At 32.3% G+C, this 23,275-nt stretch overlaps 2 protein-coding genes and 1 long non-coding RNA gene across 4 annotated transcripts in view; 2 read left to right on the forward strand and 1 right to left on the reverse strand.

Moving 5' to 3' along the window:
• Positions 1-23,275, forward strand: part of LOC125864666 (uncharacterized) — a 173,168-nt gene that overhangs the window by 138,767 nt on the left and 11,126 nt on the right. The window lies entirely within an intron of this gene.
• LOC125864431 (homeobox-leucine zipper protein ATHB-13-like) lies at positions 2,246-7,832 on the forward strand. Its single transcript, XM_049544438.1, has 3 exons — positions 2,246-2,457; positions 2,927-3,321; positions 7,491-7,832. Exons 1-3 carry the CDS (start codon positions 2,370-2,372, stop codon positions 7,734-7,736), a joined length of 729 nt encoding a protein of 242 aa, XP_049400395.1. The 5' UTR covers positions 2,246-2,369; the 3' UTR covers positions 7,737-7,832.
• Positions 10,187-16,193, reverse strand: LOC125864449 (peptidyl-prolyl cis-trans isomerase CYP23). 2 transcript variants are annotated; one of them, XR_007446231.1, is made up of 8 exons: positions 15,969-16,193; positions 14,180-14,293; positions 13,955-14,103; positions 13,364-13,436; positions 13,177-13,266; positions 11,634-11,730; positions 10,312-10,394; positions 10,187-10,220 (listed from the first exon to the last, which is right to left on the reverse strand). XR_007446231.1 is itself a non-coding variant. In XM_049544462.1 (8 exons), the coding sequence occupies exons 1-8, from the start codon at positions 16,083-16,085 to the stop codon at positions 10,200-10,202; spliced, it is 687 nt and encodes a 228-aa protein (XP_049400419.1). In that variant the 5' UTR covers positions 16,086-16,192; the 3' UTR covers positions 10,187-10,199. The 2 variants fall into 2 exon arrangements, 1 of the variants encoding a protein (XP_049400419.1); XM_049544462.1 differs by having other exon boundaries at positions 11,634-11,673; positions 15,969-16,192.

Raw genomic sequence — 23,275 nt, forward strand, 5'->3', positions numbered from 1 at the left:
CCCCCCCCCCCCCCGCCCCCGCCCTATAGTGGACGCCTCTCGCTATAGAGAAACTTACCCCGCTATAGCGGACGCCTCTCGCTACGGTGTATAATGCAAACTTCAGAGACTCGAAAATCATACTTTTCACAACATACATCCTTCCCTTGACGTCCCGAACTATCTCATTCATGTCGAATTGGATTTTGCGAGTTCTACTTGTCCGAATTTCGATTTTTTGAAGTCCTATGGGTTCCTTAATATCTTAGCTACAAGAGAATAATAATCAAGCCTAGACATTCCGCCTCACCCATTTTCGAATGACCCTAAACCTCGCCTAGCTCAAATTCTATGTGAGGCTGGCCTCATTAGCTTAATCATAACGATAGAATGGATCGTTACATACCCATTGGAGCTTGGGTGACTTAGGTAAGTAAAAAGAACTATAAATAGTTAAAATATGAAATTCGTGAAAAACGAATAGTTTACGTATGATTTTTTAATCATTAATACTATAATTTATCAGGCACACATTTCTCTCCCAATAATAACTTAATTTTGTTTAATAATTTACACCGGTTATCCCTTTTTTCGTTAGTTATTTAGCACATGATTCGTTTGTAAATTATTTTCTTTGGTAATTTAGGGATCTTTTAGCTATAAATCACAATCTGAATATCCTATTTGAGCTGGTCTTTGATTTTTTTTAAAAAAAAATCCTATTTGAGCAAAGTGAAAATCTTATAAGAAAATGTTATAATGATCTAAAATTTTGTCCTGAGTAATTTAAACACTAGACTCAAGTCTAACATTGTTTGAAAGGGTAATTTGTTGAGGGGTATATTTGCATCACGTTTTAAAATAAGAACCAAGTCTAAATGGTAACCAAAAAAATGAGATATTTGTGTAAATCAACGTTATTTAATTTTAAAATTTTCATTTTAATAAAATAATTTATAATTATTTAGATCACATATTTCGAAAATTATTCTTTCTTTTTAAACGTTGCCAGATGAATTGAAACTAAGCAAAGTCACATCCCTAGACTCTTCTAGTGAAATCCATGCGAGCCATCGATTTTGCCCATGTAACCTTACTCACACGGGATGACTTCACCGTTTTTATTGAAAATAAATAATTTAAAATAATTGTTATTTTAGAAAATTAAAATATAATTGACTACATTCTTCTTATTTTGTTTTTAGTAATAATTAGTCTTGAAAATAATAAACATTCACTAATTAATACTCCCTCCGTTTCACAAAAAATGACCTTATTTCCTTTTTAGTCAGTTTAAAAAAAAATGACCTCTTTCCTTTTTTGGTAACATTTTACTTTTAGCTTTCTACGTGGCATGTTTAAGACCACAAGATTAAGGGCAATTTTGTACATTTGACATAACTTTAATTTAGGACCACAAGATTCAAAAGTCTTCTTTAATTTCTTAAACTCCGTGCCAAGTCAAACCAGACCATTCTTTTTGAAACGGAGGGAGTATATGAAAATCCCAAAAAGCAAAATAGGAAAATATTTCATGAAGATCAGTGGGGAACGCATGCATAGTAGTCCCTTTTTAAAAATTATTAGTCGACAGATTTCACTTTTCAAGAGTCAAATTCTTTAAACTTTGATCAATATATTTTTAAATTAACATGGAAAAAAATTATAATTTATTGTACTTTTTATATAATTTTTAAATATTTAAAAATTTAAGTTGTAAAATATTGATTTGATCTATTCAATTTAGATTTAAAAACTAGTCAAAACTCTAGAAAAGTAAAATATAATAATTTATTTGGAACGAAAGGAGTATTACATAAGCTACGTGGAACTACGACTAGAACTAGGAAGGCAATAGCAAAATTAAAAATTAATTAATTTAAGAATACTTCCAAAGTTATATATATATATATATAACATTATTTATCGAATATTTAACTGATCACCTTTCTAAACTACACAGCTTCGCCTCTGTGGGGACTGGGGAGGAAGTGTTTACTTCTCTATTTCAAATTGTTGTTTATTTCGCATTATTTTCAAGGGGAATTAATTAAATAAATATGTACATGAATTTTTATAAGAAAATATTTACATAAATATTTAATAAACTTTTATGAGAAAAATGGTGTCAGATGAAACCTGTCTCCTTCATGAAGTTGATAAGGTATATATAATAGGGTGCATCTTTCTCCCATATATATTTTTCTGTCTGATAATTACAAAAGAAAAGTACTACATCACTATCCTTTCTATTATTTCATATTTTCTTGAATAAAATTGTTGATAACCCTCTTATCTCTTTTAATTAATTTATATTTTCTTGATCCTCTCAAGCATTATTCAAAATCACCAAAAAAAATTGGAGTTGTAGAAAAAGTTCACTAAGGCCTATGACTTCTTGCAATAATGAAATGGATTTTTTCCCTACCAATTTCATGCTACATACTCCTCATGAAGATAGCCATCAAGACTTCCATGGTTTCATCATCATCTTTTTTATTTGCATCTTTAACTTCTTTATCTAGATTTTCAATTTTTTTGAATTTGTTAAAAGAATGAAGCATCTATTTAAATCTATGTTTATATATATATATACAAAAAATTAACATCACTTTTACTTGTTGTTGTAGTAGGTAAATTCGCCTTATTTTCATGATGAGTTTATGTTCCGCGTACTGTCATTATATTGTGTAAAATAAAAATTATATCAGCAAGTTAAGTTCACTTAGAAGAATAGGAACTTCGTAGCAAGTCTGATATCATAATCCGAAAAATAGAAGAATAACTTGTTACAATCGTTTAAACTGACGTTATGATGGAAAAAACTCTGTCATTGTCGTTAGTGTAAATAACTTAAATTCTTTCGAGATATATAATAAATCGCATATTTTAAACAAAACTTATTTATAAATATTTTTTAGTGATCTGATAGTATCTTTTGATGCAGGTGTTACTTCATTTCTTGGGAAAAAATCCATGTCATTTTCCAATAAATGTGATGATCAAAATCATGGAGATCAAGAAGATGTTTTGTCTGATGATGGGACACATTATGAGACTACATTAGGGGAAAAGAAGATTAGAAGGCTTAACATGGAACAAGTGAAGACACTTGAGAAGAATTTTGAGTTAGGGAACAAACTTGAGGCTGAGAGGAAAATACAACTAGCAAGAGCTCTAGGCCTACAACCAAGGCAAGTTGCCATTTGGTTCCAAAATAGGAGGGCAAGATGGAAAACAAAGCAATTGGAGAAGGATTATGATGTTCTCAAGAGGGAGTTTGATGCTATCAAGGCACAAAATGAGGCTCTCCTAGCTCATAACCACAAGCTTCATGTAGAGGTATGACGCTGTTTTATTTTATAAAACATTCTTTTCTTATATTTTTTTTAATTATACTTGAAAGTTCTTTAGTCTTAAAACTTTTTGATTTACTTTTTATGGTATGTTTATATAGTCATGTCAATGTCATGGCATACCAGGGGCGGCTGGTAAGGGTTTAAAAAAAGTCATTGGTCTTAGCCCCCAATTTTAGGGGGTCCCATTTTTTAGTTAATTAGGTAGGAGTAAATCTTAAAAAAAAATTAGAACTAAGACAATAAATACAAACGGCATTAATGAAGTGATAGATATGAGTTATGACAATTACTTTTTACCTTTCCAATAAAAAGTTGTGTATTTTTTTTTTTTAATGTACAAGTTATCTCTTTTTTTTTACTTTATTCTTTTTTTAATTTTATTTTTATATATTCTATCCTCCTCTCTTCCTATCTTCTATTTTTTCTATCTCTCTTATTCAAAGTTTAAGAATTTATTTGTTCTATTGATAGTTTATATTTTAAATTTCTAATTTTTTAATTTTTTTTTTAAGGCCTCTAATTTGATTTTGGCCTTAGGCCACCAACGGGATTGAGCCGCCCCTGTGGCATACTTAAGGCCACCAATTTTAAGGGTATTTTCTTCTTTTTAAAATTTGTGTTCATTTAGGTAATCCCTCAATTTATGTTGCGGTGATCATTGACTAGATATAGAAGTTAAAAGAAACAAAGATTTTTTGAAACTTTTTGTCGTAATAAATTATAAACATTTGTTTGTTTATAAATTATTTTATTAAAGGAAAAATGATAAGGCACAAGGACCCCCTAGATTATAACTGAAATTTCAGAGATACACCTTAACTAAACTAAGGTCCTATTACCTCCCTGAACTCTTTTTTTTTTTTTTTTTTTTTTAATTTTACACACTTTTTGGCTTACGTGGTGCAGTTGAGGCGCATGAGAGATATTTGGATAACACATAAGCCAAGAAGGTGTACAAAATTACAAAAAAATATGAGTTTGGGGGTAATAGAACCTTAGTTTAATTAAGGTGTATCTCTAGGATTTCGGTCATAGTCTAGGGGTACTTGTACCTTATCCCTAGAAAAAATAACAAAGTTTAAAGTGAAATAGTTTCAATAAATAAATATAACATTATTTCAGAACAAACTAAAAAAACATATACATGTATGATGTATACTACATAATTGAAACTAAGTGAGTACTATTTTTATATTTTCCAATTTGTTGTAAGATAACAATGTTCAACTTCTATGGGAAAAAAAATATTCTTTTCTAGATGGAAAATGTGAAACAAGTCTAAAAGGGTGTCTAGTATTTCTTAAAACATGAACAATAATGATATGTATTTTTTATGTCCTATTTGTTATATAAGCAAGTATTGGTTATTATAGAGTGAGATTTACACGATGTATATTTAAAAGGGAAAAGGGTCTGATATACCCCTCAACTTTGTCATTTAGAGCTGATATACCCCTCGTTATGAAAGTGGCTCATATATACCCCTACTTATATACAAATGACTCACATATACCCTTTTCCTCTAACGGAAATGAAAAAAATTAATTTCAGGTTAATTTTTTATTATTTTTTTAAAAAAATATAATCCCATATGAGTATATTTAATCCTCCTCAAACATATATATTTTTTTAACTTTTTTTTTTGGTTTCAATGACTAATTTAAATTTATTATTTTGATGATCAAATTTATTTATGTTTCACTAATATTCTTATAAAACTTATTATAGATGACCAAATTGTTTTCTTCAAATACAAAAATTAAATTACAATANCACGATGTACACTTGAAAAAATAACATATGAATTTTCTTGTCATTAAAAAAAGGCAAAGGGGCAAATATACCTCTTAGATATATCTCTTGTTAAAAAAGAATACATATATACCATTTCCATCTAGCAAATGATGCATGTATACTCTCATCGTCTAATAAATTGTATACATCTATCCTTTTTGTCAACATTGAAATTTAAAGAATTCTTAAAATTGGTTTTTAAATTCCAAAATATCACGTGGCTTCAAAATATTACCTCTTTAAATTTTTTTATATACTCAAACCCGGCCCAATTTAAAAAATTGTAATTCTTCATCTGTGTTCAAATTCAATCCAAATCCATTTTATAACTGAGTAGAAAAGGAATCTGATTATTTTTTCTCATTTAGGTCTGATATAGAGATTTAAAAAAGAGGTGAGATAATTTTTGAAAGCCGCATGATATTTTAAAAGTTTAAAAATTAGTATTATAATTTTTTTTTTCAAGTAAGTGAATATAGATATGTCAATGAAAAAGAGAAAATATCAACATGGATATAATGTATTATATTTTTAACCAGAAATATATCTACTCTAAATCACAAAATTAAAAAATATATTTACCTCTTTACCTTTTAAAAGAAAACAAACATTGGCTATTTTGATGAAATAATATGCATTTTTCCTCTGCTGTGGATTCCAATCCATGATGTGCATTCTTTTCAGAGCAAATTAAGAATTTTTTTGCCCATGTTCTCTTCAGTAGATCCACTGCTCATGATGACTTAAAATAATTGATCAATAAACTTAAAAAGAATAAAAGAGGGGGGGACACATCTTTTTTTTTTTTTGGAAAAAGGACCTAATATATTTTTTTAATTTTATCATTTAGAATTGATAAATTCCTTGATATGAAAGTATATATATGCTACCGTTATAAAGTTTATTAAATCACATATACTTCTATTATTATAAAAGTATCTCAAATATATCATTTTATCTAAAGGAAGTGAAAAGAATTAATCATAAATTTATTTATTTTTAATTTATTTTTAAAAATCATGTAAAGGTATACATGATCCTTTTTCACATGTGATTTTTTTTTTTACTTCTTTGATTATTGTTATTTTAGTTTATAATTTTTATTTTATTTTTTCATTCTTTAATGTAAAAATATGAAAAATAAAAGAAGTGTGAATGGAAAAAGAGAAAATAATAAGAAAATAATTGTAAAACTAGTTTTTTTACGGCTATATTGTAATCTATTTTTTGTATCTGTAAAAACTTTGAGGCATGTATATGATAAATTTAAAAAATGTTAGTGAAAATAAATACATTTTTGACCGTCAAAATAATAAATTTAAGTTGATCGTTGCTACAAAGAAGCAAAAAAAACTTGTGAGAAGGATCAAATATTACAAGAATGTTTTTTTAATAAAAAATTTTAAAATTAATTTTTTCACTTCTGTTAGAGGAAACGAATATATGCGAGTCATTTGTATAATAGTAAGGAAATATATGAGCCACTTTTTTAACGAGGATATATTAACTCTAAATAACAAAATTAAGAGGTATATCAGACCCCTTTCCTCATCTTCTTTTTCTAATTCCCAACTCGATGTTTAATATTCACACTTATATTTAACTAAATCAAAGTTTACGTTGAAAATATTAACATGAAACACATCCTCATAACTCTGACTTCTAATCACAATAACACCATCATCAACCTTTCTTTTCTTTTACGATAATATTTAGGTCAATTTACGCACACTTAAATTATAATCTATAATTAGTGACTGACCCAAAATTTTAGAATATAGGTGTTCAGAGTTTTAAATTTAGAGTTGCAATTTCTTTTAGATTGCGTGCTCAATCATTAGATCTTTGTATGTTATTAATTACTCCACAGAAAATTTTTGTGATCTCCCGTTAGCATAGACACCAATTTTCATTTTATTTGATAATGGTATTTCGATTAACTTGCACATATTTTGATTATATAATAAGATATCTACTATATATCTCCTATAAATACAAATAATAAACAATCTCAAAGAACAATTTTACCTACTATATTGACTACTAGACGTTATTTTACCATCTAATGCTTCATCATCAATTTTTCTTTTTGATTTACTATATTAATGTAATATTAGTGGTAGGTCCATTACCATACAAAATATTTACCATCTCATATCAACACATAGATAAGCTTTTATTTTCTTTTATAATGGTGTTTCATCAATTACACATTTCGATTATATTATCATTGAATCTTTATGATATATCTTTTATCAATATAATCACTGAGCAATTTTGGGAAAAAAATCATATACTTTATTGACCGCTAAATAATTACATACATTTCTCTATTAATTAGATCAATATTGTCTCCAGATTATGACACTGAAAAATGGAAAGGGGCCAACAGAATCAATCAATTTGAACAAGGAGACAGATCAAGGTTCAATTTGTAGTACTAGAAGTGAAAATAGCTCTGAAATTATCAAGCTGCAATGCAATAATATGAAATTAATGGACCAAACTGTCAAAGAAGAAACTTTATCCAACATCTTCTCTGGAATTGATGACAATTCTGCTGGATTCTGGCCATGGCTTGATCAACAACCACATTTCAATTAAAAATTTCAAAAAATAAAAATTTATAAAAGGATTTATAGCTTGATACATTTGGTTAAAATTTGTCCGAGATGAATTCAGGATTTTAATCATATGATGATTTTTTTTAATTATAAATTACTATATTTTTTTTATTTTTGGTGTATTAGAAAGTTGTATCATGTATGAAATTAAAAGTGTCTATCAATATTTGTTTGTCATAATATAATTATAATGTAATTATAAGCGTACTATTTCACAAATATAATTACATAGCAATTAAATTATGTAAAATGGAAAATAAAGTTTTTAAAAAATTAAGTAACCTTTTAGTTACATCATGTAATTGCACCTAAAATTCCCAAAGTGGATTGAGAATTGAAAAGTGTAATTTCACCATTTCAGTTATATCTTAATTTTCCTCTATTTTGATAATTAATTGATCAAATAAGTACGCTATATTGTGTAATTACATTCAATTGCACTCAATTTCAATTTACTTGTGATTTTTCAAATAGGCTCTTAAAAAGAGGGAATTGAAGAGGAGAAAGAGGTGGGGGAGCATTAGAAAACAAGTCACAATCAAAAGTTTCTCTCTGAGACTCTGATATTCACTTTAAAGTTCGACTAATTTAAATTTGTATCGGAAAGTCCTACTTTGGAGAATAAAGTACTTCCCCTGCCAAAGTTTATTCTATATCAAGGACTTAAACTCGAAACCTCTGATTAGGAATGAGGGATACAATATTTTCTAGTAAAGGTAATTCCATATCAAAGTCAAACTTGAAACTTCTGATTAAGGATAACCGAGTAGGAGAAACAACACATTTGGATTGTGAAATAATAGGGAGAAATCATACATAGTCTTGTTGACAAACTTTCCTATTGCTTAACTATGTAGATAAAATTTACAAAAGAATAAAAATATTGCTAACTAAGCAAACCTTAATATGTTACAAGGTGTATCTACTAGCTAGCTTAACATATAGTGAGTTCCAAAAGCCACAAACCAAGTGTTCATCAGTAATTTATGCAAGCTGGCTTAACTTAACATATATTTATTTACTTTGTGATGCTCCCTCTATTTCATATTTTAAAATAATTTAATTTTAAATCGTATATTCTATTTTTAGTCATATGGTTTTATAATCAAAAAGGTTATTATCATATTTTCGAGACTACAAGTTTCAAAAATAATTTATTTATCTCCTAAATTATGTGATCAACGAAACACCACCACTTAAAATAAAATAATAAGAATATCTTTGTTCGCGGCAATTGTGATCTCTAGGGAGAATCGATGATTGCATCAGAAATACAATGCTAGTACATTTGAGACTTTTTAATTGACAAGTTGTAAACACTGAGCTTTTTCCTTATTGGAAAAAATATATATTAGATTAATGAAGAAGCTGTTGACACTTGGCACATGCCAGTCATTTCAAAGATTAGAAGATAATTAGTGCAATAATTCCATTGTTAATAGCAAGCACATGATGTTATACCTCAAATAAGGCTAGGATTATTCTGAAACTTCCTATACTAATATAATCCAACATGACATGTTAGTTGCCTATAGAGAGTGCTCCTTAATTATTTATCTCCCAATTTTGTTGACCAAGATGTTATGTCACAGCAATAGTCTATGACACATTATTATTTTTGACCCAACATATCCCGCAAATTTATCTTTTGAGCTACGTTATCATCAAATTCAAGTGTACGTATGTATCAAATAAACTTGTGTAATATCTTTATTTAACACTTATCATCAAATTCAAAAGTACATGTATATATCTATCATATGAACTTGTGTAATACTTTTATTTAACGCTCTTCAAACTTTCTTTTTCAATCCATCTCGATATGAATTAATTTAAAAGGTTATGTGCATCTTTTTCAAAAGTTTGACAATTGTCAGTTCTTCTCTTAACCTATCCTCATCGGTCCACCCTCCATCATCGATATCACGCGTTACTAGTAGAATCTAATAGGGACACAAGGTTACTCTTAGTAAACACTAACAAGTGAATAAGTATACATAATAATTATACTAGCTAAAGTTTGTAAAAAAAAATTAAATATATATTGTGAGACTATTGTGTAGTGTGGTGTAAAATTTCCTACTAGAGGCAAGTTTATTCTACTTCCGCCCCATTTTATGTAATAAGATTTGATCGGATACGCAACTTAAGAAATTAAAAAAGATATTTAACTTGTAATGGGAGCAATTCCCCACACTAAGAATGAAATCTCAAACAAAAAGAGCTATATAGAAGTCAATTCCATGGAATGATTGATTAAATATGGTCAATACTCAATAGGACACATTCCTAATTCTAATTTCATGAGTCTTGGCGCGCATCCACATGTAATAACACTCTCTTTGTCCCAATTTATATGATACGCTCGCTCAGTATAAAGAGGTAGACAATGTATATAGCTTCCATAAGAGTCACCGGAACTCTTTATCTTTTTCCCACTTGATCAAGGAAAGCATTTCATCCTCTGCAGAAAAGAATTGTTTTTGGTTGGTTGAATACAACATCAAGGTTTCTCTGCGTAAAATCTAGTTTAGTTTATATTATGAGTACCATACCTGTTTTTCTATTTCAACTGATGCTGCAGAAAGTCTTCTTTTTAACGACGACCTCTCGTCTTCACAAGTTTCCATCTTGGTGTCTAAAGCAAAACAAAAGAACATAATCCAGACATAAGATGGAAGATATACAAGCTAAGAACTCTATAAGAAAGAATTGACTTTTGCAACTGACCTATATTCATTCCACAGACAAAAGAGAGGATGTAAACAACACATTGTCAAAGACTGTACCCGATTCTCCATAAAAGCATACCATCCTCCATTGTTTTCATGGAGCGCCTTTTTTATTTTGAAATTTTTGTTATACCGTTTTGGGGAGCAAACAAATAACCTAGATCTCCTTGGTAGATATTGCCTACCTCTACCAAGAATAGCATCGGTTTCAGGTGAATACAACTAAAAAATTCCCTCAGAAAAGCCTAAGGTATAATACATAAATAGAAGCTCAAACTTGGTCTCAGCGACAAGTAAGCACTCCAACTTTGAGAGTGCACATCTAGATCTAGGCACCTCAACTGGCAACTAAGCACTCTAACTCGTCCCACTATCTCATGGACACCCGACACTGATGTGGCACATAAATTCTAGTGGCGTCTAGATGATCATTTTATAAGTTGGAATGTTCAACTGACCCGGTGAAGATGAGTTGAGGAACCTAGATGTACATACTCAAAGTTGGAGTGTTTAGTTGTCAGTTAAGGCCAGGTTAACGTGTCTATGTATGTATTATCAATTATGCGCTCAAAGATCAATTAGTTCACTCATTGAATACACCAATCTTATACTCCAGTCTCAAATGATGCTTTTGGGACCAAATGAAGTCCTGCTATCTACAATAAGGACCTCCAGAATCAGTGAGGCCTTTTTCCCACTTTTGGAACCCTTGCTTTTAACTATTTGAAAGGCTTGAGAGTCTTTTTTGATGACTCCTAGATGTACCTTTATCACCTTTATGGCTAAGGTAAAAGATACTAGCACCATGACTTTGTAAGCCAAAAGAATTCCACCTTGACCAGAAAAAAAAAGGTGAGTCAATCCCTTGCCTAAATAGACAAGTTCTGTGTTCTTGGCATAGTACGTCTTGTGAGATGAGCACTTTTAGATCTATTTCCAAAGAGACTCCATCCACTGAGAGACTATAAAATTCATGCATGCCTGCATGCACACTCTTCTGACAGGTAAATTTTTTAAATGCATAAGTTGCGATGACCAAGGCTAAGTAGGTACTGTGGTTTCAGAAACAGTAAGTTACATGTCAGGTAATGATGTGGATATTAGAAGAATTAAAACAAAGGTGAAAAAGTAGAACGTTATCTTACCATAATAATATGTTGAGTGAATTGTGATGCGTTCAGTCGGCTGAATAATGAGAACAAAGACTATTCAGTAAAATGACAAGCTTAAATCTGGAAGAAACTGCCAAAAGATTAGATGAAGTAAATGATATTACTTAAAAACAAATAGAAAAGGCAGAGAAAATGAAAGAGCATACGGAAAAGTTATCTTTTATGGAGCAGGATACATCACTATACAAAATTTTCCAAACGCTTGGTTGCGGTATCTTTTACCTCCTTTCATAAACAAGAGACAACAACTAACCAATTTGTCAGCATCTTCTGCATGATTAACTTGACAAACCATAAATGGAGAGGGCTGACCACTAATTTGGCCACAGAGAAATGCTTATACTTTGAATTGGTCCTTAGCAATTGATGTGTCAATTACATCTTCAATGTTTAAGATTTGTTATAGAGTAGGTACTTGAACCCCCCACCCTGAACTCCAAATTCCGGGCATGCATATTTCCAGCAGCTGAACTAATGGCAGAAATGGAGAAAGATCCTAAAATGCAAAAAGAATAAAGAAAAATACGTACATATTAACGATGATGATGTTCTGTATACACCACCTTATCAGAACCACCATCCTCCAACACCCTACTGTATCCCACCCCTCAACTTCCTTTCACCATCCAAACTTCCTAACCTTTACCGCTCCAGTCCCCCTTTCCCCCGTTTACAATGCCACTTCCCACTTCCTCTAAACCATCATAACCCTCCTTTGCTGCATTCCCTGGTAGCTTCCAGCAGTTGCCGATGATGATGCTCTCCCCAACATCCATTCTTCTTCTTCTTCTCCTCCTCTAACCCCCACCCCACCCCCCCTTCGGGCAACTCCTAACAATCACAATTCCCAGGCCTATTCTTATTCTTCCAGTACAACTCCCTCCAGCAACACAACACCCCCTTCCTTTGTATCTCTATAGTCAATTTGGAGATATCACTGTGTTGACTGAAGATTTTTCCCCTTAGTTTTAGCATGTGCAATCAACATTTACCGCAGCATCAAGGTATAGGACCTCTTAGGAAACAATCTCAGACATGATGGCTGATACGTACTCAGTTTGATTTAGATAAGTAGATACTTAGATCTATACTAAGAATTTCAAACAATTTATGCCGATTGAATGTGGATACAGGATTAAATTTTCTATGTACTCCATATATGAAAAATCACATCATAATTAATGAAGAGTTTTTGATAGTTCTACGAGTTTAAACTGAAATCTCCAGCACAAGTCCTACGTCCAATCGTTGCATGATCAACCAACAAACAAATGCATATGTTCCAACTTCCTCCCATGAATAGATTCGTAACAATATGATGTGCATTAAGTTCTGTTCGTCAAACCACACAAAGGATTACAAAGTAGGCTTCAAGAGGATCAAGTTCAAAAAACTATAGCTTTTAGCAATAGTCAATATACCTTGCATAAGATACCTCTTTCAAGCAAAGTAGATAATTTTAGACCTGTTTTAAATGAAAAGAATGAAAAGAAAATAGTTGAAGTAGAAATGATACCATTACAAAGATCCCTTCACGTCTAGTAGGTAACTGCTCAAGCTTTCTCAATGTTTCATCTCCTTTCGTAACTTTGCCAAATATTGCATACTGAATTATTTGACAAAAATGAGAAACAAAGTTACGTTTTCAATAACAACGGAACCTTCTCTATTCACAGTGATAGCTAGGATTTTGACCACCATACCGTGCCATCAAGATGAGGTGCATCTCCAAGGAGCATTGAAAATGATGAGGAACCACTGTCAGGATCAGCATGCCTATGGAAAACAGAGATGAGAAAGTTCAGCTAACGTCATACTTGGTGCACAAATGAGATATCAGCAAATTCAGAAAGCGTTCAAGGTATATTGCCACAGAATAGAAAAGAATTTTAATTGCACATAGCATCCATAGCCTTTGATCTTAATTTATATATCCAAGACAATATCCAGATACACCTCGATCAATCCTTAACATAGACCATGACCATCTGCAGGAAAGGACGAAATGCAATATGCTAGAAAATTCCTACTTGGACTTCTCCAAATATACCCATATTTTAGAAGTTAAATGTACAGCTTCTTAACAAGCACTGCCACCCAATAAAAGATAGTAAACTATATCATGCGTTTTGCTCCTGATGAACATTTCTTCTAAGCATGAAGTTGCAATATGTAGAATAATTGCTTGTTTCAAGAAAATATATAGGACCAGTGTGTCTCAAAGGAATTAGTGTACCATTGTTAAAACTTAGTATATCTGGCTATTTGTAACTAAGAAAATCCACAAATATTACCTTCCCATTGAAAGGATTCCTCTAACATGTTTCACTTCACTAAATTCACCAACAACATTTTTTTCAGCTACCGCCCTCTGTTCTTCATTCATAGGTGCACTCCTCCCCCCCGCAACATCAGCCACTTGAGCAACAAAACCCTTATCTACCTGCAGAGGTCTTTAAGATTCTCATCATCAAATTCCAAGCATGACAAAGCACAATGTTTTAATTACTGGCAGTTACCCGAAAGAAGTGATTGGTATTGTAGCCTCCCAAGCGCACTAGCTTGAAGATATGCTCAACTGTCTTTGGCGCAACACTAGGGTAGAAACCAAATTCAATATCTCCATAATTTGTCTGTCATATAGCTCAAATCAGTCAAAAACTATTCAGATGGATCAAGACGAAGTTCTCGTCCTTGGTGGTGGTTTGAGAGGTGAGGAGATTAATAATTGACACACCAAGCAACTTTTATCATTTATTGTAAGACATAACTAAAAGCACATTACAATCCAATATAATAGCAGAATCAAGTAGCAGCGAGATGTCTGATAGCTAATAACAATATATATTCTTGGCAATCACGGCCCACTATGCTGAATATCTGTTTAACCCAAAAAAAAAGTTTCACATTTTCCTTCTAATTCTTATAATTTAAAACAAAAGGTACTAATGAACAAATATACTTGCTGCAGATAACAAATGAAGATTCCAGGTCCTGTTTTTTAATATATATTTATGAATCATTGCATGCTAAGTATCATTTGTTGATTATACACTATCTTTTGGATGGGTTGTTAGCGTTTGGAGTAGTCCTAGCCGTATGTTGTTTACTGCGTTTCACTCCTCACATTACTTTCTTGATGTTATTGTATCATTTGTTGATTATACACTATCTTTTGGATTGGTTGTTATGTTTTATATATATCTCTCCTGTCACTTAGATTTGATGTTCTTGAGCTGAGGGTCTCCCGGAAACAGCCTCTCTACTACCTCCACGAGGTAGTGGTAAGGTCTGCGTACACTCTACCCTCCCCAGACCCCACCTAGTGGGATTTCACTGGGTATGTTGTTGTTGTTGTTGTTGTTGTTGCATGCCAAGTATCACGAAGAAACTTTTATCCCACGTTTTATACTAAAATTAATACAACAATTGAGCCAGCTCAAGATGTAGTGTTTTATACCAGACTTCGTAAGAAGACATACATCTTTATAAATATATATTTATACTAAGTTTGAACTCACTGCCACAACGTAGTAGTAGATGCAGTGATACTCTGCCCCACTAACCAAACATCACAAATCTGCCTTCGATTCAACAGAAATTACTAGCAGAATAAGCTAACCAGCATGAATTTCTAGCACCTAATAATTAAACATGAATATAAACATTCATGACAATCATATAACCAACAAATTAGGCTTAATATCACACCAATCAAGAAAAGTCTATCATTTCTTTCTGCTTCTTTAGTTGTAGACATAACTAAACAACATTTCATCAAAGGGTGTGTGCCTGCTGTCCCTCCCCCCCCCGCGATTGAATATGATATATGCTGAAACAACTTTTAAATATTAATTTGTACTAAAAATTTCATATTTATTGGCACAAAGTAGCAGTGAATGCAACTGTATTCTGCATCCAGGACTAAAGGTTCCTAAATCTGGCTTCCATTTTCAATTAAATATACTAGCAAAATTAACTATACAGCATGAATTTTTCACAGTTAATAATGTATTAAACATGAAAAATAACATTTTTGGCAGTCACTTTGACCCAAATCTTGTATCTGTGTTTAAAAGCCACTTAATACATATAAATAATTTATCAAGAACCCAATAACCGTTTTTTTTTCTAGAATCCAGAACCCATAAACTCAGTACAACAAAAGAAGCTGTCAAGTTGTGATCTTTATAGAATAATAACAAAAATGCACTTGAACCCATATATTTTAACAGGAAAAAAAATGTGAATTTACAGTGTTTCAGTACATATACGGTGATAAAAGCTGTAATGTAAATGAAGATCAACCTGAAACACAACACGGGTCGACCCGAATTCCGGTTCAGATGCATGAATACCTTTTGAGACAAAGCTGAGAAGGGTTATGTAGGCAATGAAGATCGAGACCCTTTTGTCTCTACACATATTTTCTTGAACTGGGAGAGATTTTTGCAGTGTTTTCTGCTAGAAAGGATTGAAATGGCGATCTGGATAGTCAACTCCGGGTCATGTCTGTTCTAGCATCAAAAAATGTTGTAGGCTTTGTAGCCTTCTAAATTTTTACTCTTTTTCTAGGTTAATTTTATTAAGGAGTACTTAATTTTAACTTTATGTTCCGAAATTACTGATAATAATTTTATGGAAAAGGGTACAAAATGTATTTACACTATACTCCAACTATCCCATACTGTGAATTTGTGACGCAATGCACTTATTAAAAATATATTTAAGGATAATATTTAACTAGATTTTTCACTATTATCATTTAGTGAAATAAAAAAATATAACTTTGTAAGTAGTGTAATTTATATCCAAGATTTCATTAAAGGAAATGATAAGTATGAAAAACATTTCAAACATTTATCTTGAATTTTGAACAATTCAATTATTTTGAACAGTGAAAAAGGGACCAAAAAATAATTAATATGGAACAGAGGGAATATGAAATTGAACAAAAATGTTATGTTTTACTAGTTTGGCCTAAAAATACTTTACTACTAATAGTTTGGTCTAGGAACGCCCATATTATTACTTATTGTGTCACGCCCCGAGCTACCCCGAGACGCAGACACGGGACCTAGGACCACAAGTGATCCCAAGCTAACCCTGCTGGCATGATCATGAGCATATTGAATATAAATTGAATAATAGAAACTGTGTGGAAGCTATAATCATAAACAAAATGAAAAGATGTGGAATACCCATATACTATAACTGAGGTATATGAAAAACTGATGAGTTTAATACAAAGAAGATATTAACTCAATTCTAAGTTGAATCTAACTATGTCTGAAAATAGCCTCTAAGTGACTAGAAATGTTGGGACAGGCCCCAGCTAAGTCTAGCAAAATCGAAACTAAAGAACTAAAATACTGAAAAGAAACTCATGACTATTGTCCTTGGAGAATGAGGACTCACCACTGATTTTGCTGACTGAAGATCGGAAACCGATCTAAGCGTGATTTGGATACTGAGAACCTGAACCTACATCATGAGAAAATGTAGCGCACGTATGTGTCAGTATTTGAAAGGTACTGAGCATGCAGGACAGAGTAAAACTGAAATAACATATAACTGAACAAAGCAATAAAACAATGATATAATCTGAACATGAACATGATATAGCTATTGAAAATACTGAATACTGAGCTAACTGATGCAATGACCAAATTTATAACATGCTGAGATTGAATATTGTCTGTACTGAAATATGGTCAATGCAATAGAGTCTGACTGAACTGTGGGAGCTACTAATAACCGACATAAAACCACATGAGCTAAATGTGGAGTCCGATGTATACGCCTCATCTAGAGGACCCAATATACCTTGCCAGAGGTATAGAGGCATGCTGGCGTGATCACTAAACTGATGTTGCCCACAGAGGGGACTTACACCTACGTGGCTCGTAGTTTTGGGACTACATGGGTACGCTGAACCCTAGTCCACTCGATATTATACTACTCCCAATAGATTAAGTGGTTAACACATTATGACTGAGTTTCTGTAATACTGGATAGCTCGAACTGAACATGCAAACTGAGAATGCGACAATTAATCTGATAATAATGCATTCATAAACCGAGGCATGTATAACTGAATCCATTATGACTGAAATACTGAATAGCTCAAAATACTGACATGTAGATACTCATACTTGAAAACTCCTTCTTAGAAAACAATTCAAAATCATATTATACTATGATCATTGATGACTTTAGAAGTCATACTGCATAAACATTGATGGTATATCTAGATACCATACTGTTCATACATTGATGACCTACTCGATTGTCATACTAATCTGTTTTTGAAGGTCTTTCTCAAAACTCATCTTAACTTTCTCAAAAACTCAGTTTAAAATTCAAGTGTTGTCTTAGAAAAAGCTTCTCAAGATTTATAACTCAAAATAGGGTTTATGCTGAAATATACTGATAATATGACGTTCAAAACTGGGATATGTATATCTGAATAACTGAAATATCTGACCTAGCATCTTAATTCAAGAACTAAAGAAATACATAGCTAGGGTTCTGAAATTCATGCAATAAACTGAGCAATAGCATGATAATCTGATTTGGAACAGTTAAATAACTAATTCATAATGATCTGTTGAAATTCTAGAAACCCTAGGTCTATTCATAATCATGGAATCAAGAATCTGACTGAATTATAGGGATCTAATGGGCGAAAGAAACCCACAAGTGAAATCCCACATACTTGGTGACGAATTCTACGGAGAAATCTTTAGATTTCGGGGCTGGAACTGATGGAACCTTGTTGCGTTCTTGAACTAGGGTTCTTGACCTTTTTCTCCTCTCTTAATTATAATTTTCTAAGTTTTGATTAATGATTTGACTTGGATAAGTTCTAGTTATGTTTCTAGGCTTAAACTGACTAAAACCTCATGATTTAGGGTCTAAACGACGTATCTTAGGGGTCCAACGAAATAGGAAAAGACCAAAAGACCCCTGACTTAATTGCTGTCGGAGTGACTGACAGATTGGATCTACGGGCCGTAAGTCAATCAACGGTCCGTAGGTTGGGGTCGTCAGTCAAGTCTGCCCGACATGGCTTCACTAAAATAAGCATAACTTTTTACTCGGAGGTCGAATTTTAACAAACTCGGTGGCGTTGGAAAAAGGATTCAATTATCTATCATATCATAGGTAATGGGACACATAATTCCTTTTATGATAAGAGTTATGACCATTTGAAGTTGACCCAATCATAAATTTTCCTCTAACTGGTTGTTGACCCTCACCTACGGACCGTAGATCGAATGACGGTCCGTGCTAGTCGACCGTAGTTTGTGTCAGAGGATGGGTAAAAGAGTCTTGATCCAGGGACACAGACCACAAATCGTGGTCTGATCTACGGACCGGGAGTCTGTTCGTGGGTCGAGACTTAGCAGATTTTCTGAGCTGAGTTGGGGAGGGGTTGCAGTGGTGAACCACGGACCACCAAATTTTTTTCTCTTTTAAAAAAGAGCTCTTGTTGTTTAATTTTTGGACCTTCTTCATGAAATTTCTTGGCTCCGCCACTGAATTTGTCAGTTCTATTAATAGCAACACCACCATTAGCCAACAATATTCTCAATCGACACCTCGCATCAGGGTGTGCATGATACATTATTGAAATTTTCAGTTCGATAATTTTGCTTTTTTATTTTTAAAAATACTATATTATTACCATAAAAAAATACCACCAAAACTCAAAGAAAAGTTCTATAGAGGGGTGGTTAGACTGAGATTATTGTATGGAACTAAGTGTTGGTCTGTCAAAGAATCTCATGTCCAAAAATGTATGTTGCGGAGATAAGAATGTTGAGGTGGATGTGTGGTCATACTAGGATCAATAAGATTAGAAATGAGAATATCCGGGATAAGGTGGGTGTGGCCTCCATGGTGGACAAGACGAGAAAAACGAAACTGAAATGGTTTGGACACGTGAAAAGAAGATGCATAAACACATCAGTGAGAAGGTGCAAAAGGTTGATTATAGAGGGTACAAGGAAAGACAGATATAGGTTGAAGAAGTATAAGGGAGAGGTGATAAGACCGAATATGACGCAGCTTCAGGTACCAATGACGTGAACAAGAGGGTGTGGAGGACACGTATTAGGATAGAAAGTTAGTAGGTAGTATTATAGTATTGTCCTGCTTAGGGTGACTGGTGTTTGGAATGGTACTAGTTATATTATTATAGTTCTTATTTTTTATTCTTATCCGTATCTACTATTGTTTTTTAATTAAAAATATTTAAATAGCGTCTTTGACTTTCCAATAGCTTAGCCAAAAGGTCGTAAGTCCACTTCGGGTGATTTGTATGTATATGATATTTTTGTCACTATTTTAAGTTTGGTAAAACTAGTGTACGGGTCAGGACTTTGTCTCAAGTCCCTTCGTACTTTTGAAGTAGCCTCATATATTTTTGAGGAACTTTCACATATAGTCACTCAAAAATAGCCTAATTATTCTTCATAATTATAGTTTGATAATTACAATTTGTAACTACGTGTTATGGGGAGGAGAGAGGTGAACGAGATTGGGAGAGAGAGGAGAGAGGCGAGCAAGAGAGGGCAAAAAGTGGGAGAGAGGTTAATTGTATATGTATATCGGTTAGATAATTGTATATTATACATATGTATTTGTATATTCTGGCGAATTATACATATACAAATGTGGCTAATTATACAAACTCATAATCAGCCCACATAATTAATGTATAACGTTAGTCACGAGTGGTAATTATAGCAAACTATAGCTATGATGAGTAATAAAATAGTAGGAGTTTGCTTAACCGCTTAATTTTCTCTATATTTTATTAACTAGATGGTATTGGCCTGTGCAAGCACGGCCCAATACTTTTGTGTCATAGCATGATTTCAAATGACTTTTAGTGACTACGTAAAGTTTTATTTGCATAAACTAAGTCACTAAAGTGAATAGAGAGTGCAATTTTGCTTTCTACATGATAAGATTGGCTTAAGAAGAAGCAAGCCAGATAATGGGTTCCACTTAACTTATCAAATAAGTATATTTCAAGAAGTAGCAGATGATTATACCAACCTGCAGCAACATCCTTCAAGCTTTGCAACATAGTCTTTATACTTTTTTAGAATCACAGTTACATCACAAGGAAGAAACTTTTTCATTAACTAATGTAACGAAACATTTATAGAGAACGATATCTCAAACAAAAAGGTCTACATATTTTCAACAAACATCATGTCAAAGTGTGATAGCTTAAACTCATCAATTTTACGCACAAGCCACCTATAGTTGTTGCCCTGCTAGTATATGTCCTTTGCCTTTTCGAGTTTTCCTTGTCAAACAAAGATGGAGTGTAACAAACTAAGGTTTGTATTGATCATAAAACAATTTAAAAGTTGATGAAAGAACAAAAGGAAAATAGAAAAGAGAGATTTCAAACTGCTATTACAAGATAACTAATTAAAAGAAAATAACATGACTCACATCATAACCCTAATGAGATAGTTCTCCACTATATATAGGCATCTTTAGTGCATATGTTCCATTCCTTTACCCAAGGTCTCAAATGTAATTTGATAGTATATCAATTGGGTCTTCTATCGTGGCTAGATTCGTAACATGGAGCGAAAGAACTGCCAATAACACAAGTGTGACATTACAACTACCACTAATATCCTCTAAACGGGAGAAAATTTCATTCTAACAATGAATAAGAAACTTTTTCATACGAAATGACATTAGTAGAAGGGCCCTTTCTGGCAAGCCTCTTCAAATGTCATGACTTATGCAATTGCATTGTCAATAACCCACAAAAAGAAAATGTCATCACAATAAATGGCAATTTGGCAAGACTTTCTTACTTGAATTTAATGAAAATGGGTAAATCTATAGGCTAGAGGAATAAAAATTGGAGGACCTTGATGAAAGCAGGGCTAACTGTAGCTGTATACATTATATGATTGGAAAGAAATGCAAGGATTTTTCGGAATAACAATCGACCTATGAAGATTGACCTTTACAGCAGATTTAGACGTAATATAAGACCTAGACGTAGAAACGTAAAAGATAATAATCAATTAATCACCAATACCATGGGACAACCTACAACTAAGAACTGAAGAATTTAGTACCACTTCAAAAATTCATAAAATTGAGAAAAACAAAAGATTTAAGCGAAATAATAAGGCAATTGTGACCTTGCCCAAAATTGAAGCTTTAGTGTTTGATGACCACATTTTCCCCGCAAAATTGAGCTTACTGTGAATGTGAAACGCAAAGTAAGTCGAGTAAATTGAGGAGGAGGTGATAAAAAAGTGTTGAAATTAAAATTAGTGACAAAAAAAATTGATCAAGTTAAACTTTTTTTTAATTACTGATTAAAATAATTGAGGTCTAAAATGTAATATTCAAAACTTCTAAACTTTAAAAAATATTCTAAATAAACCCAATTTCTAATTTCTAATTTTAAAATGTTTGAAAAGTTTTCCCTCTCTTCTAAAAATTTCAAAATTTAAAATCTTTTTTCAAGTTTTTTTTCTCCCTCTTCTTCCTTCTTTCTTTCTCTTTCCAGATTTCTTCTTCCCTCTCCTTCTTCTTCTTCATTTCTTTTTCTCTTCTTCCATTTACTTGTTCTTCTTTGTTGTTGCTATCATTATCGTTGTCATTCATTATTTTTTATCTCGTTTTTTTTCTTTCTCTTGTTGGTCCTATTTCATAAACTAATTTGCTTTAATTTTAAAATTTTTGAAGTTGAAGTCATTTTTTTTTTGTAGAAAATTCAAAAACAACTTCAGTTGTCGCAATAATTGCTGAAGTTATTGTAGCAACTGTTAAAATTTTTTCAGCAACTGCTAAAGTTTGCTCAGCAACTGTTGAAATTATTGTAGCAACTGTTGAAGTTTTTTCAGCAACTGCTGAATTTGATGCAACAATTATAATAATTGTTGTAGCAAGGGAGATAAAAGAGAGGGTGGTAGAGTGGCAAATGAGATGTTGGTGATAACAACGAAAGTGGAGGTGATAGTTGTTGTGGAGGCAGAGGTAGAGAAGAAGGAGGTGGCAACAATGGTGGTAAAAGAGGAAGAATAAGAGAGTGGTGGCAATGGAGGAAGAACTAATGGTTGTGGTAGAGGAGGAAGTGGTGATGGTTACGGTTACGACTTACAATGGCAGAAGGGGAGGGGATGGCAGCGGCAGAAGGATGGAGAGAAGGGAGGGTGTGGAATGGGGGAAAATAGGACTTTTATGTAAATAATAAAACTTGAGGGTTTTAAAATTAGTGTCATTAGCACTAATCTTAAAATTGTCACCTCTACTCAATAATTAAAACCCGTGTCACTTTTTCTTCATTTTGAAACTCTTTTGTCACCCTTAATTCATTAACCCAAATAAGTCGTTTTTGCAAATCCAAATAAAATAAAGAAAAAATAAATCAAATTTATACTTCTCAATTCTCATGAAATTGAGAACTAAATGACGGAATGAAAGAAAATGCCACAATAACTATCACTCGATTGAAGGCAACGACCCAATTACATACGAATAAAAACAACAAAAATCATAAATATAAGGAAAAGCAAACAACACTATGAGTGTGTTTGGTATGAAGGAAAATATTTTCC

The sequence above is a fragment of the Solanum stenotomum genome, chromosome 1, assembly GCF_019186545.1.
Source record: "Solanum stenotomum isolate F172 chromosome 1, ASM1918654v1, whole genome shotgun sequence".
NCBI classification, from domain to species: domain Eukaryota; kingdom Viridiplantae; phylum Streptophyta; class Magnoliopsida; order Solanales; family Solanaceae; genus Solanum; species Solanum stenotomum.

Bases quoted from the DNA above. Each gene is read 5' to 3' on its own strand.
- LOC125864431 (XM_049544438.1), top strand. From the start codon at position 2,370: ATGACTTCTTGCAATAATGAAATGGATTTTTTCCCTACCAATTTCATG. The intron at 2,458-2,926 runs GTTTCATCATCA...CTTTTGATGCAG, and splicing joins TAGCCATCAAGACTTCCATG to GTGTTACTTCATTTCTTGGG. The intron at 3,322-7,490 runs GTATGACGCTGT...TATTGTCTCCAG, and splicing joins ACCACAAGCTTCATGTAGAG to ATTATGACACTGAAAAATGG.
- LOC125864449 (XM_049544462.1), bottom strand. From the start codon at position 16,085: ATGTGTAGAGACAAAAGGGTCTCGATCTTCATTGCCTACATAACCCTT. The intron at 11,674-13,176 runs GTATCATTTCTA...CTCATTATTCAG, and splicing joins GTGAAGGGATCTTTGTAATG to CCGACTGAACGCATCACAAT. The intron at 10,221-10,311 runs GTATGGTACTCA...TCTTTTCTGCAG, and splicing joins CAGTTGAAATAGAAAAACAG to AGGATGAAATGCTTTCCTTG.